The sequence below is a fragment of the Hyperolius riggenbachi genome, chromosome 2, assembly GCF_040937935.1.
Source record: "Hyperolius riggenbachi isolate aHypRig1 chromosome 2, aHypRig1.pri, whole genome shotgun sequence".
Lineage (NCBI taxonomy): Eukaryota > Metazoa > Chordata > Amphibia > Anura > Hyperoliidae > Hyperolius > Hyperolius riggenbachi.
This window is the reverse complement of record NC_090647.1, coordinates 275,285,580-275,300,942: the sequence shown is the minus strand read 5'-3', so window position 1 is coordinate 275,300,942 and position 15,363 is coordinate 275,285,580. Positions and strand designations below refer to the sequence as shown.

Here is a 15,363-nt window from a genome sequence, read left to right as displayed (position 1 = left end):
ACTCCCGACCCGCCGGCGATCAAGCGAAATTTTCTGCACGGACAGGATCGACGGGAACGATGGATTTCGGTTGGAAATCGATCGTTCGGTCAACGTTTGCGCAACGGTTTCACAGCAGATTCGATCAGTGATCGAATATGCTTTATATGGGCGGGAAAATCGGTAGGTGTATGGGCCCCTTAAGCTTCATTAACTGAGATTAACTGAGCTGCAGCATTCAAGCTGAAAATCACAATTGCAAGTTTAACATACTGTGTCATGCATAGCTTTTATTTTGGTGAAGGAAGTGGTAGGTTTACTTTAATTCCAGCAAGGGTAATAACGATGACCTAGAATATGGAGTATGATGATATGGACAGACGTGAGGATGGGAAGCGGTGTGAATGGGAACTGTTCTTTTTCAGTGTTCCATTCCCTCTATGCACAAAGCAACGTCCATTACTTGCCCTCAGAGCCCAGACCCAAAGCCCAGTGCAAACCTCTGAGATGAACTGAAATATTAAATATTCCCTTGTTTCCAGTTTAACCATTTTGTTTCAGAGCACTGTATTGTAGGCATATCTAATACAGTACTAAGGAGTTGACTTTAAGTTTACCTGAGAAGGTACACTGGGATTTATTTATACTTACCCGGGACTTCCTTCAGTCTCATGAGCACTGTGGCCACCCTTGCTGTCCTCTTTGCTCTCTCCGTTCTGGCGCTAGGACTCCCAGTAATTTGGTCAGTCGCTGCCAGGTATGGGCATCTGCGCATGCGCTCCCAGCCCCAGGGCGTTTTACGCAAGCGCAGAACACTGCCAGCCTCGGGAGCGCGATGAGTGATTTGCTCTCGGCTGAGCCACGCATTCACAGAAGAGTGTGTCCAGATTACCGGGAGGCATACTGCAAGGACGAAGAGGCCGAAGGGGGCAGCAAGGGAGGCAACTGTGCTCCACGGGGCTGGAGGAAGCCCCAGATAAGTCTAGATAAAGCTCAGTGTACCATCTCGGGTACACTTTAAGGCCTACCTAAACTCAAAACCAAACAAGGCTAATTGTCAAAGCAGTCATGTTGATTAGTGTAATTTATAAGTACAGTAGTATCTTGTAATGCTGGGCATACACGGTTCATTTATGCGCCGGTATCGAGCCAGCGCGTCATCGCTCGTCCGCGCGGATCGATTCCCGCTCTTCCCCGCGGGCGCTTCTTATCAGCGCTTAGTTTTTTCTATTGTCCGCCCGCGGGGAACGAGCGCGGTATCGATCCGCCATGGTGATTGGACAGGTTGGATCTCATCAATCGAGCCATCAGCGGCTCGATTGATAAGAACTATCTAACCGTGTATGCCCAGCATTAGAGTAAACTCTCATGTAGTTATCCTCTGGCTATAGTAAACTCAGTCCTAATGTCCCCACTGTGCACCTGTATGAATATATAATGTATGAACAATTCTGATTAAGTTTGATACATTAAAGTACTTAGCGAGGTCCTGTGAAATTTACTATAAAGTGATTATATATTACATTTGGAACTGAACTTTCCAGTTTCAAAATACACTGTGTACCTATGCTTGCTTGCCTGCCATACAGGCTCAAAGTGTACCTGACCCAAGGCAAAGCTAGCAAAGGTAAGCATAAAGGTATGTTTATGCTGGATCCACATACCTGTGTGTGTTGTCCATTCCTCTCTTCGGTCTCCCTTAATCACTCTTGGGTAAGCTGGCATATAGTTTGGCGTACTTTGTTCTTTCTTTGGTTATACCATGGTCACACCATATTTACCATCTCTCGCTGATTCCAGAATGGAGAACAAATAAGCTACAGTGCAGTCTGTTTGGTACGTTTGCTCCATAAACCAGGTATTCTATCCACAACTTTTCCTTTCGATACACTGACTGTATTTTCTTATATATCTGATTACAATTTAGAATTTGCCTTGTTAGGTTTTTGGTTTAGTTTGACCTATAGATTCATGCTTTCAACTCAGTAGTACTAATTGTGGTGTCTTCCTCTGTAACTAATGTGAAATTAGATTGCTAGGCGTTTTTACATTCTTTATAGTTCTTGAACTGCATTTTCTTAGAAATTAAGTTTTTTTTTTTTTTTTTTTTTTTTTTTTAATTTGAATCAGGTTTTGTGATTTATGAATTGCTTTTGTTCAGATTCTCCTGAAAGCTTTACTTACTGGTTGAGCATATTGTGCGTCTGGTGCGTATCCTCCCGGGTCCGGTGATTTAACTCCACACTGCGGATCTCCTCCTTCCTATGTTCTTTTCTGCTCCCTGTCATGTGACACAAGCGAAAGTTCATATGCCAAAGCTCTGGCATGTATGCTGCCAGAGCTCTAGTGTTTGAACTTTGGCTTGTCACATGACAGGGGACAGAAGAGGACATAGAGAGGAGGAGACCCATGGCATGAAGCAAACCACCAGACCAGAGAGGTCACATGCCAGCCAGTACTGCCACTATTCTGTCTCTGATGCTGCTGTATCAAACGCCAACCGTGTCTGTTCCTGTTCTGTAAGATTGACCGAATCTATTTCGTATGGAAATTGATCGGGCTATAATTGTTACTGCTTCCACAGCAGATTCAATCACCGTGATCAAATCTGCTGTACATCGGCGTGCTAATCGACTAGTGTATGACATGCTTCAATCTTTAATGCAAATCATCTACCTAACTAAAAATTGTAAACTAAGCATAGGTCTGTGAAACTGCTCAGTTGTATCATCACTGTAGTGGTGATGTGGTAATTTTTGCCACAGTGCTCACTATAGTTTGTGCCTTTTTCATATGTATTTTTTTCATTTTAAGCTTCATTTACACAGACTATTTTTCAACCCTATATTCCATGTTTTCTGCCCCTTAACTGCTCGTGAAGGAAATATCCATTCGTGTCACTGTCTGAGGGCGATCAAGTAAACACTGCATGCAGGGAATGGGAAGTAATACATGAATAAGAAACACATGCAAATACAGGCAAAAGCCCCAGTCATGGGACATGCATTTTTCAGGTCTTAAGTTTTATCTCTTTCATAAACTAACATACCCATTGTAAATGCATCAGAAATGAACCACTTTTTTTTTTACAAGCATTTTAAAACCTGTCCTTGTAAGCGTGGCAGATTATTTTGTGTAAAATGCAAGAAGTAAAAGAGTTTGAAAATGTTTATCAATATATTTTTCTTTTTAAATTCAGTGACTGATGTAGAGCTGAAGAGGCTGAAAGATGCTTTCAAGAGGACATGTGGTGGTCCTTCTTATTACATGAGTCAGCAGTGCTTCATCAGGGAAGTGCTTGGAGATGGAGTTCCTCCAAAAGTTGCAGAGGTAAATGATTTTTTTCTTTTAATTATAACTATACTAAACGTAATTCCAGCTCAATGAAAGCTTATTAAGAAGCCATGTGTGTATTAGTGTATTCATTGTCTAGCCACAAACTGATATCCACATTAGGTGGATGGTTTTTTTTTTTTTTTTTTTTTTTTTTATTGTGCCTTTTTTTTGGTTTTTGTTTTGTTATGGAATGACACGGTCTGCTTCTTTTGTCCACACTCCATGACCCCTTCATAAATTAACCAAGTCTCTGCTTATTCCATTCAGTGAGCATTCAATGTAATTTGACTGCTTAGATTCTAAACAGAATTTCAATAGAAACCTCTGCTTAAAGGACTGCAAACATTTAAAAATGTAAAATATACAGTATGTTAAGATATACAGATAAGAAGTGCATTTCTCCTAGAGTAAAATGAGCCATATATTACGTTTCTCCTATGTTGCTGTCACTTACAGTAAGTAGTAAAAATCTGACAGAACCAACAGGTTTTGGACTAGCCCATCTCCTCATGGGGTATTCTCAGATATTTCTTTATTTTTAAAAGCACTTAGTGAATGGCAGTTGCTCTGTCCAACTGTCAGAAAAGTGTACTGTGAGCAGGAAGGCTGGCCTGCATCTTTGTATAAATCTTTTTCAGGGAATGCATTTATAAAGAATAAAGGCCATGCTGAGAATCCCCTATGGAGAGATGGACTAGCCCAAAATCTGTCGATAATGTCAGATTTCTACTACTTACTGTAAGTGACAGCAGCACAGTGGTCTTTAACCCTGTTGCTGATTCAGTCAAAATTTCCCACCAGTTCTGACAGTAGTCGGGCTTGCTTGTGAAATCAATAGAAAATAAATTTTGATGCATAGCCCCTCTCTCAAGATTGCTTTTTACTACTTACTACTGCACACGACTTTATTTAAAGTTGCTCAAATGCTTTTCATGTGTTAATAGTAATGAGTTTAAAATTGAGGAAAATTAATTTAAAGCTTTAAGTAATGATGTAACAGGGACTCTGTACGCACATTGTATAATTTGGGTTCATGATTTCTAAAGTGCATGCGAGCTGATCTGCTACACATATTCCACTTAGGAAATCTGCAATGAAAAAAAGCATGAAGGCTGCCATTGCTGCCCTTATGTATTATTCTGAGCTATAATGCTGCCTTATATGATTAATTCTAGTTTCTTTACTGCAGTAGCGTCTCCTGTCTGAATTTTGGCCAGCGCTCTATAGCTGTATAGCGTTTGTATGCTCGCCTTGTGTTTAGGTGTGCTTGCTTAGGGTTCCCCAGTTTCCACAAAATAAGTTATTAATAAACTAGGTTAGAGATTTAAGAATATTGCTATAACTAATGGTATGTAGCAGAACATGTCTTCCTGATATAAAACCTAGAAATAGGCTGGTTTGTTCCAGGCTAAGAGACCTAGAAGAGTTTATAGCCAGAGGATCAGCATTCATTTTAATAGTGCAATAAAGTCAGACTCCATGTTTGATATTTCCATGACAGGAGTTTCCTAGTTTATATTAGGCTGAGATAGTATGCAAATCATATAAACAAATATTTATTCTACTTTACTGTTTTCAGTATCTATTAGTCCGTTCTTCCTCCTGCACAACATTTTTGCACTGAGATATATTTGTTTAATAAGCGAGACATATTTAGAGGATTCACATAGTGCTGCATAGCTACAGATATCTATTGCTTTCTTTTTTTCTATTTTATCATTCCGCTATACAAAGTCATGTAGATGACCATGCTGTTAGCCAAAATCTGCAGTGGTTTGATTTGCTATTTTTTTTTTAATATATAATGAAGCCTCAAAGACAACAAATGTTTTTAATTAGGTTATGAAAGCTAGAGGCACTTCCTCATATATAAGTCTTCAGTATTTTTTTAAATGCTTCTTAGTTGTTAATATGTATTTATTTATTTATTTTAAAGCCATTTACATGCTGTCCTAAGCATCCGTTAGTAAACTGTGCAGTTTGATTGTTCTTTTTCTGTGTAAATCACCCAGGATATCACTCAAACTAAAAGCATTTAGCACTACTCCCGTGGAGCTCAGCAGATGCTTTTCTATGTTTCTATAGATACTTTAATTGAATACATTTATCTCATAAGTATATTGAAGTGTGGCTTTCTGAAAACAGATAGGAGCAGGAGCTGGTTATTTTATAGCCTAATCTTTTAATGTAGCCTCTAAGCCTTTTTATATCATTGCTGTTGTTAGTGTTGTAGAATATGGAATTAGTTTGTTTTAGCATTATTTATTTTATCTTCATTGCTGCATACACCGCAATAAGGGTTATTTGTTAAATCTGATCTCCAGACAAACACCTTAATACACAGCTGAAATACAGTATGTGTTACGTGTATGTGTTACTGGCAGAGCTTTGTGATTTCATCCAGGCAGTCCTGAAATTGTGGCAGCTCATAACAAGACACCAACTAACATAAATTGCTCTATAAACCATTTGTTGTAACCCCTGAAGTACTGCATTGGATGTTGTGGTTCTCCCAGCCTGCTGATTGAACATAGTGTGGGGTGTCCTGACACCTTGAGGGAAAAAAAGACAGAGGATAATGTATAAAATAAAAAAGAAGTTACTTACACCACTTAAGACAGGTGGAGGCAATGTACCTGTCTCCACTTGGGGTGTCCCAACGGACTGGATACGGTGTAATGCACTCAATAAGGGTAAAGAGGCGCCTAGGTAAAGATTAGGTTAAAATCAAATAAAATGTAGAAAAATGAGGTGGCTTACCTCAATGACAGTCAGATAAGACAATAAAGCCCCATACATACCCTCAACAGCGATCTTTTATGCAGCACAATTATCAAACAACTTATGTTGTGAAACAAATTGAACAACCAAAAAAAAAGGTTTTTTTTGGGTTGTTCAACTTGTTTCACAACAAAAGTTGTTTGATAATTGTGCTGCAGTGTTCTCCCCAGACTCTTTTAGCTGGGTGCTGCACCCGGCTAGTTTTGGTGAGCACTCTGCTGTCATCTGCTGAACTTCTCCTCTGCTGTAAGCAGAGAAGTGACGGCCCTGCGTTCTTTCATCTCTTCCCACCCGGCTACTTTTTCATGCCACCAGGCTCCTTTTAATGCCACCCGGCTGGAAAAAATAATTCTGGGGAGAACACCGTGCTGCATGAAAGACCGCGGTTGAGCGTTCGTATGGAGCTTAAGATTTATTATGCATAATCTTGTCTTATCTGATGACATTGATTTGAAGTTTTATTTGATTTTAACCTAATTTTATCTGTACTTGGGCACCTCTTTACCCATGTGTGCTGATTGGACAGTGCTGTTAGCAGGCACTTAAAGTGGACCTGAACTCTTGCACAGGACAGAAGGAAAACTTGCACCCTGTATGTGTTCAGAGAGTTTAGCATTTTTTATTCCCCCCCATTTGTGTCTAATTACAAGTTGTAATTTGATCTCTCCCGTGTCACATGACTGCCATGGCAGATAAGGCAGATAAGCTCATTTCAAAGCACAGGCAGTTGACAATATTTCTGCTTCAATGAATCAGGAAGTAGAAACACTGCATATTTATTTTAAGATTTGTATCAGTTGTAACAATGCTTATTGGCGGCACATGACTTCTAATCAATAAAAAGAGCCTAATACAATGGATGGTGCCGGTCATTCTTTTCAGTATCAGCTGTAACAAAGATTTGTTTGTTTTGTTTTGTTAGAGGTTATTATGCTGTTGCGTTTAGAGCAGAGGGGAGTTCTGAGTTCAGGTCCACTTCAATGAAATCATTGAGATCTTCCTTAAAGCGTACCTAAACTGGGAGGGCTATGGATGTTTCCTTTTAAACAATACCAGTTGCTTGGCAGTCCTGATGATCTCTTTGGCTGCAGTAGTGGCTGAATCACACACCTGAAACAAGCATGCAGCTAATTCAGTCTGACTTCAGTCAGAGCACCTGATCTGCATGCTTGTTCAGGGGCTGTGGCTAAAAGTATTAGTGACACAGGATCAGCAGAAGAGTCGGGCAAGTGATATTATTAAAAATAAATAAATAAATAAATACATATCCTTCTCAGTTTAGGATCACTTTAATGATCATCACTCACACTGACAGTACATTTATAGCTAATTGTAGTTCTGAACTGCCCTCCTCCCTTCCAGTGTTATACTGAGGTTAATTATTTGAAGCTGGTTTTAGGGTTTTTCAGATATTTATCAAAAGTTTGTTTTCTTAAAACCGAACATATTTGTGATAATTTAGGTTGGCGAGAGCTCTGAGGTGTCTCCCAGTGCATCACTGCCCAAGGCCACTGTCACCAGCTGCCACCCTTCAGTATAGGTAGCGAGATGACCCCTCCCCCCTTCCCTCTAGTATAGGCAGCCAGATGACCCCTTCCTCCTTTCCCTCCAGTATAGGTATTCAGATGACCTCTCTCCTTTTCCTCCAGTATAGGTAGCTAGATGACCCCTCCCCCCTTCCCTCTAGTATAGGTAGTCAGATGACCCACTCCCTCCTTTTCCTCCAGTATAGGTAGTCAGATGACCCCTCCCTCCTTTCCCTTCAGTATAGGTAGCCAGATGACACCCTTAATTCCTCCCCCCTCCCCCCCTCATTTCAACATACAGTAGGTAGCCAGCTCACCTTTATAACACAGCAGCCATCAGTGTCACTCATTTCTCCACTCATCTCCAGTGCAAAAGCTTTCTCTTCCTTTCCATTGCCAATGCTGCCCAAGTACATAGGCGCTGGCCACAGTGTAAATGTGCACAGAGAGCAAGGTGGCTGCTGCACAGGCGGCTAGCAGCAGAGTACCGCAGTCGGACGCTTGTCTGATCTCCCTGCATTGCAGCATTTTCAAGCTTACAAATGCTGCACCAGTTTAGCCTGCTGCTTTGGTGCCCTTGCTCCTGTGGTGCCCTAGGCTGTAGCCTTGGCCTAAATCCAGCCCTGATCACTGCTGAAATATGCAAATCATCCATTGTTGTTCTTGGAAGCTAAACACCCCTCCAGATCCACTGGAATGCAGTGATGTGTCAGCTTATTTGTACAAAGTCATAATAATCCAACATGTATACAGACTATTTCGGATTAGTTGGTTCTCATCAGTGCTTCACATGAATTAATGTGGCTCTATGGAGTAGGTCTTGAAACACCCAGAGTTACAGACTAACAAGCTCATGGTGAACCAGAAATAAAATGATATGGCAAATAAATGTTTGTATTCTTAAAACAGAAAGTATTTTCAATAATTCAGGTTGCATCACAAACATTTTCTGTTTTAAGAAAACAAACTTTTGTTTTCCATAGCTTTTTAGTAAGAGAGCTTTTTGTACCTTTGTAGCCCCTTACACACTCCAATGAGTTCTGGTTCACCATGAGCTTGCTGGTTAATCTATACCAGGGCTTTTCAACCTGTGGTACGCGTACCACCAGTGGTACTTTGCTGTTGGCCAGGTGGTACATTCCAAGTTTACCTGCTACTTAATTGCCCACCTGACACTTGGCCTGGTCCGGTCCTGCCTCCACAAAGTTCGGCTACCCCTCGCAGCCCCGCCGTCACTGTGCACCGTTCGCCTGGCTGTCTCCTCACTGCGCCCAGCTTACCACTGATCTGAGGTCTGAACTATTACACAGGACAGCACAGTGAGGAGCAAGCAAGGGGGAACTGAACTTTGTGGTGAGTCACTGCCCAGCTCTCTGGTGGTGGGGGAGGCTACCTGTATTGAAGTGTGTGTGTGTGTGTGTGGGGGGGGGGGGGGGGAGGACTACCTATATTGGCAATCTACATCCAGACTGCTAATAATGGCAGTCTGTGGGCTTGCAATCTGATTTTAATCCTTTTCCCCACCAATGCCTTCTGCTATTCCGCTCCCATATGCCCTCCCCTTTTCTTAAAGTGTACCTGTAAGAAAAATGTGCCCTGGGAGGAGGAAGCCTCTGGATCCTAAAGAGGCTTCCCCCTTTCCTCTCAGTAGAGGGGATCCAGCGCCGGAACCCCTCAAAGATCTCCTTGTTGGTGTGAGTGCTCGCGCAGTAGTGGCTCTCTGCTCGGGCTCCGATGGAAACACACAAGTCTGATCAATTCATATCTATTGCGCAGGCACACTGGTGGTACTTGACATTTTTCAGGTGATAAAAGTGGTACAGTGAGTGAACAGGTTGAAAAGCCCTGATCTATACTTCTGGGTGTTTCAAGTTCTACTCCATAGAGCCATATTAATCTATGCCATGCACTGATGAGGACCAACCAATCTAAAACAGTCTGTATGCATGTTGGATTATTGTGGCTTTGTACAAATTAACAGCTGACACATCATTGCATTTCAGCGGATCTGGAGGTGTGTTCAGCTTCCAAGGACAACAATGGATGATTTGCATATGTCAGCAGTGATGCACTAAGAGACACCTTGGGGCTCATGCCAACCTGAATCTCAAATACTTCCTGTTTTAAGAAAGTAAACTTTTGTTTTCCATTTTAGTTAAAGGGCTACCAGAGCCGGAAAACAACTAGGAAACGGGGGGAGCAGGCATGTAATGTCACCTGTGCCGATGCCTACCGCTCCCCTTCCCCCTCTGGTCCCGCATTTTACCTGAACGTATCACGGGATCTTCTTGTGAGTCTGGCTTCTGCGCAGGCTGGGCTGCCCATGGCCAGGAACACACTGCGCATGTGTATGTCATGCGCGATATTTTCCTAGGTTTTTTTTTCCCCGGCTCTGGTATCCTTAAAGGGCAACTGAAGCAAGAGGTATATGGAGGCTGCCATATTAATTCCTTTTAAGCAATACCAGTTGCCTGGCTGTCCTGCTAATCCTCTACCTGTAATACTACTAGCCATAAACCCTGAACAAGCATGCAGCAGATCAAGTGTTTCTGACATAATCAGATCCGAAAGATTCGCTTCATGCTTGTTTCTGGCATTATTCAGACACTACTGCATCCTAATAGACCAGCAGGACTGCCAGGCAACTGGTATTATATAAAAGGAAATGAATATGGCAGCCTCCATATATTTCTCACTTCAGTTGTCCTTCAAAGAGCTAGAAATTTTAAAAGCTCTTGCTAATGCAATGTTGAGGGAAATTTTTACAAAATCAAATCTCTCTAGTCTGAACACCCACATACAGTAGGATAACATTAGCAAGAGCTTTTAAAACAACAAAGCGGTTAGAAAAGTTCTTGTAGTGTGAACAAGCCCTTAAAGAGACTCTAACCTCAAAAAGATCCCCTGGGGGGTACTCACCTCGGGTGGGGGAAGCCTTCATTTCATTGCGGAGACAAAGTAAGCATGTGGCTAACCGTGACAAAAAGATTAAATAAGTCTAATTTAAAAACCAGTCAAAAACACCATCAAGTGTTTCACTTGAAGCAGTGATTACCAATCCATAATTTTTGTTCCTGAGGAAAGCTCAAATTCGAAAGAAAATTGCAAAATCTCTTTCTTACCCAGTATTTTGTCTGAAATAGATATAGTTTCGCAAGAGCTTCTGGTCCTTGAGAGCTCCAAAAATAGCACTTAGTGCCAGACGTATTAATTCTGTTGTGGTACGTCTGATCTGTAGGTTGAGTGTGAATTTTAAGCTCCAGACAAGACATCTGAACGCAGTAAATGCTTGTATGATATTTTTTCTTTTTCTATTAGGTGTATACATGGGATTGGGAATGGCTGCAATAATGTGGTTTGTTTACTGGGGTCATCCACAGTGATGGGAATCAAGCTAGTCCATAATTGTAGTGTATCAGTAGTGATCTCTGCATGTGCATCCTTGAGCATCAGCAGAGCACAAATCTGGCTTGCAGATGCAGAGTACTGTACTGGAGTGTGCATTGTCATACTACCCACTTCTGTGGCCTTTGTGATGCCGCTCTCTCCCCTCTGTCTCAGATGTACTGAGACTATAATTTTCAGTGTTCTCCCCAGGATTTTTTTTTCCAGCCGGGTGGCACAAAAAAGCCGGGTGGGGTGCGAGGGGGGAATGCAGGACCGGGACTCTGCTTACAGCATAGGATGAGGAGGCAAGCCGATGAGTCGGGTGCTCACCAAAATTAGCCGGGTGAAGCACCAGTCTTAAAGAGCCTGGGAAGAACACTGAATATGGGTGTTATAGTTTTGTTTCATACTGGGGTGATTATTGCATTTAGAGTGGTTAAAAGACAACTGACTTAAAAAGAATATAGAGGCTGCCATTATTATTTCTTTTTAACTATTTGCCATTCCTGGACGTGAAACTCACGTCCAGGAAGCCATGTGCGCTCCTGCGCGTCCACGCGGCTGATCGCGCGCGTGCACGCGCGCTCCCGGCCGGCGGTTTGTTAGCCAGTGAATCAGTGAATCGGGCAACGGTGCCCGATCACTGATTCCTCTCCCCCGCAGAAAAAGCGACAGCTTCTCTCGGAAGCTACGCTTTTTCTGCTTCCTATGTCGCTCTAAGCGTACGTGGTACGCTTAGAGTGACGTCACTGTAAACAACTCATGGCTGCCATCTTGTGGCCAAAATGTAAACTACATCTAAATGTTAAATAAAAATAAAAATACACATATATTTACAAAAAAAATACAATTTCAATCCCACCCTCCCAAAAATACCCACATAAAATGTTTAATTAAAAAAAAAAAAAAACATTACAATAAAAAAAAAAAAAAAAACACAAATATTTACCTAAGGGTCTAAACTTTTTAAATATCTATGTAAAGATGAAATATTTCTTTTTTTTTTTTTATTATAAGCTTGTAAATAGTGATGAATGCAAAACGGAAAAAATGCACTTTTATTTCCAAATAAAATATTGTCGCCATACATTGTGATAGGGACATAATTTAAATGGTGTAATAACCAGGAGAAATGGGCATATACAATACGTGGGTTTTAATTATGGAGGCATGTATTATTTTAAAACTATAATTGCCGAAAAGTGAGAAATAATGATTTGTTTCCGATTTCTTCTTATTCTTCCTTTTAAAATGCATTTACAGTAAAGTGGCTCTTAGTAAAATGTACCCCCCAAAGAAAGCCTAATTGGTGGCGGAAAAAACAAGATATAGATCAGTTCATTGTGATAAGTAGTAATAAAGTTATAGGCTAATGAATGGGAGGTGAACATTGTTCGGATGCATGAAGCGAAAAACGACTGAATGCGAACTGGTTAAGCAATTCTAGCTGCCTGGCAGTCCTGCTGATCTGTTTGGCTGCAGTAGTGTCTGAATCACACCAGAAACAAGCATGCAGCTAATCTTGTCAGATCTGACAATGTCAAAAACACCTGCTCTTCTGCATGCTTGTTCAGGGGCTATGCCTAAAAGTATTAGAGACAAGGGCTCAGCAGGATAGCCAGGCAACTGGTATTGCTTAAGAGGAAATAAATATGACAGCCTCCATATCACTTTGACTTCAGTTGTCGTTTAAAGAGACTCTGAAGCGAGAATAAATCTCGCTTCAGAGCTCAGTTAGCAGGGGCATGTGTGCCCCTGCTAAAACGCCGCTATCGCGCCGCTAAACGGGGGTCCCTTCACCCCCAAACCCACCCCCGCAATAGTTGGTCGTAGAGTTGGTCGTTCGTGGAGGCAGGGCTAACGGCTGCAGCCCTGCCTCCAGTCGCGTCTATCAGCGGCGCATCACCACCTCTCCCCCGCCCCTCTCAGTGAAGGAAGACTGAGAGGGGCAGGGGAGAGGCGGAGATACGCGCTGACAGACTCGCGTGGGGCAGGGCTGCGGCGGTTAGCCCTGCCCCAACCAGGAAGCGCTCCCCCGCTGCACCGAGGGGATTTGGGGGTGAAGGGACCCCCGTTTAGCCGCGGGATAGCGGAGTTTTAGCAGGGGCACACATGCCCCTGCTATCTATGAGGTCTGAAGCGAGATTTATTCTCGCTTCAGACTCTTTAAACTAAGGAAGTGTTTGGGCAGCATAGTTGCATATGGGCAGCACAGTGGTGTAGTGAATAGCACTCTTGCCTTGCAGAGATGAGTCATTGGTTCAAATCCCAGCTAGGGCACAATCTGCAGGAGTTTGCATGTTCTCCCTGTGTCTGTGTGGGTTTCCTCCCACATCCCAAAACATACAGGTGATTGGCTTCCCCCTAAATTGGCCCTAGACATATATACACTACATTGTATGTATGTATGTATGTATGTATGTATGTATGTATGTATGTATGTATGTATGTATGTATGTATGTAGATGGATGGATAGACATATAACTATGGTAGGGATTAGAGTGAGAGCCCCTCTTAGGGGCAGTGATGCGACAAGACAATATACTCTGTACAGAGCTGCAGAAGATGATGGCGCTATACTAAATAATATTATGGGGGTTGAGACAGACAGCATTCAACAGCAGCCTCCATCCCCAGCAAATCATCTTATCGAAATTGCATCTGACTGCAGTGATTGTTTGTTTTATCAGGTCCTCTAGCTTGAAATTGAAAGCTCCCTGCATTCTCACAAGTCCTTTGGAGACTCTGCATTGTATACTCTGCACTTTATCAGATTAAAAGTGCTCCTGCTGGTTACAAGACATTAGCAGAGATCTCGTACCATTGGAAAGGCGATCATCACAGTTCATGTGCAACGTTCTCCTGGTATCAGAAGAGCTTGTGCTGAAGATAAACAGCCGGGAAACAGAGGGGCAGGGCGGGGGTTTTAAAACATTCAGGCGGCCCGCCTACCTAATTAGTCCAGGGGAGAACACTGTTTTTTTTTCCAGTCTATCCTCATGGGCAGATCTGGAATGTGACGTCACTATCCACATATCACTTTGCAATATCGTGCATTTATCCTTCCTGCAAGGATGATGGCAGAGGAGAAAAGCGTGGCGTTCCACTTTGTACACTGAGCAGATATTGTAGAGGCCAGAGATGTACATATTCTGACACATCATGCTCAGTCCATAAACACAGTGAAATTATGACAACTGTCAATTTATGAGAAATATACCAATATAAAGCAAATACGTCTTTTTTTTTTTTTTTTTTTTTTTTTTGGGTGGGGATTTTTAGACTTCAGGGCACCAATGGTCATGTCAGGAGTGGGAACAGGCCAGGGTGGCCATCATGCTTCAATGGGTAGGGCCCAGGACACATTGATAAATTGGGCCTTTTGTTTGGCTCTATGAATGCAAGTTGATGGAGCCAAGAAAAAGATTTTATACCTGGTAAGTCATAGATCAGGAAAGTATGGTAGGAGGTCTGTCGCCCGCCTGGCTATCATCAGGATGACTGGACCAAGTGCAAGGTACAAGAATGGCAGACACAAAGATCCTTGTAGTGGAAATCAATAGCATCTAGCATGTGTACATCTGCCCCCAATGCCCCGTTGTATGTATGTGGAAAAGGAACAGACTGGCACTAGATGTGGGTGGATGGACACTGGGTTCACCGGATTGCGTACTCCATGCCAAACGTGTTCTCCAGAGCATACACTTTTGCAATTTAGGGAGAAAGAAGGCAGAGGCACAGTTAAAGCAAGTAGAAATACCTTTAATCCACGGTATACTGACACGCGGGGTTACAGTGGGGGTGAGGGAATGCCTGACAGCTGTTTCGCTAAGAAAGCTTCTTCAGAGGCAAAATTTAGGAACAAGAAGACCCGAGTAATGTCTGGCCATAAATAGTTTCACTTACCGCCATCCAGGCAGTGACAACGCCCCCATACAGCAGTCCCGGCATATAGGCTCCGCCCCCGGAAGTTGCGCACACGCTGCTCTAACCAATTGGTGAGCGGCAGGTCTCCCCGCCTCGTGCGTGACGTCAGATCCGGGATACGGCGTCACAGCCTGCCCGTTTGCTGGCCGCTATGCAGGGCTTTTTGTTGTCATGGTGATCATAAACTAAAGGCCATAAACACACAGGGGGACACAGATGTCCATGGGCAATAAACAATAGACATTATTAGAATGTCAAAACTTAAAAGTAAAAGGGCGTTGTCACTGCCTGGATGGCGGTAAGTGAAACTATTTATGGCCAGACATTACTCGGGTCTTGTTGTTCCTAAATTTTGCCTCTGAAGAAGCTTTCTTAGCGAAACAGCTGTCAGGCATCCCCTCACCCCCACTGTAACCCCGCGTGTCA

At 42.6% G+C, this 15,363-nt stretch overlaps 1 protein-coding gene across 3 annotated transcripts in view; it reads left to right on the top strand.

Annotated features, from left to right (window-relative positions):
* Window positions 1-15,363, top strand: part of USP32 (ubiquitin specific peptidase 32) — a 244,139-nt gene that overhangs the window by 63,615 nt on the left and 165,161 nt on the right. For all 3 annotated transcript variants that reach the window (XR_011026247.1, XM_068268724.1, XM_068268723.1), the window contains exon 2: window positions 3,179-3,309. Coding sequence is in view for 2 of the 3 variants with exons in the window: in XM_068268724.1 (XP_068124825.1) it covers window positions 3,179-3,309 (131 nt within the window). In the remaining variant the exon portion in view is untranslated. The remainder of the gene's footprint in view (window positions 1-3,178; window positions 3,310-15,363) is intronic.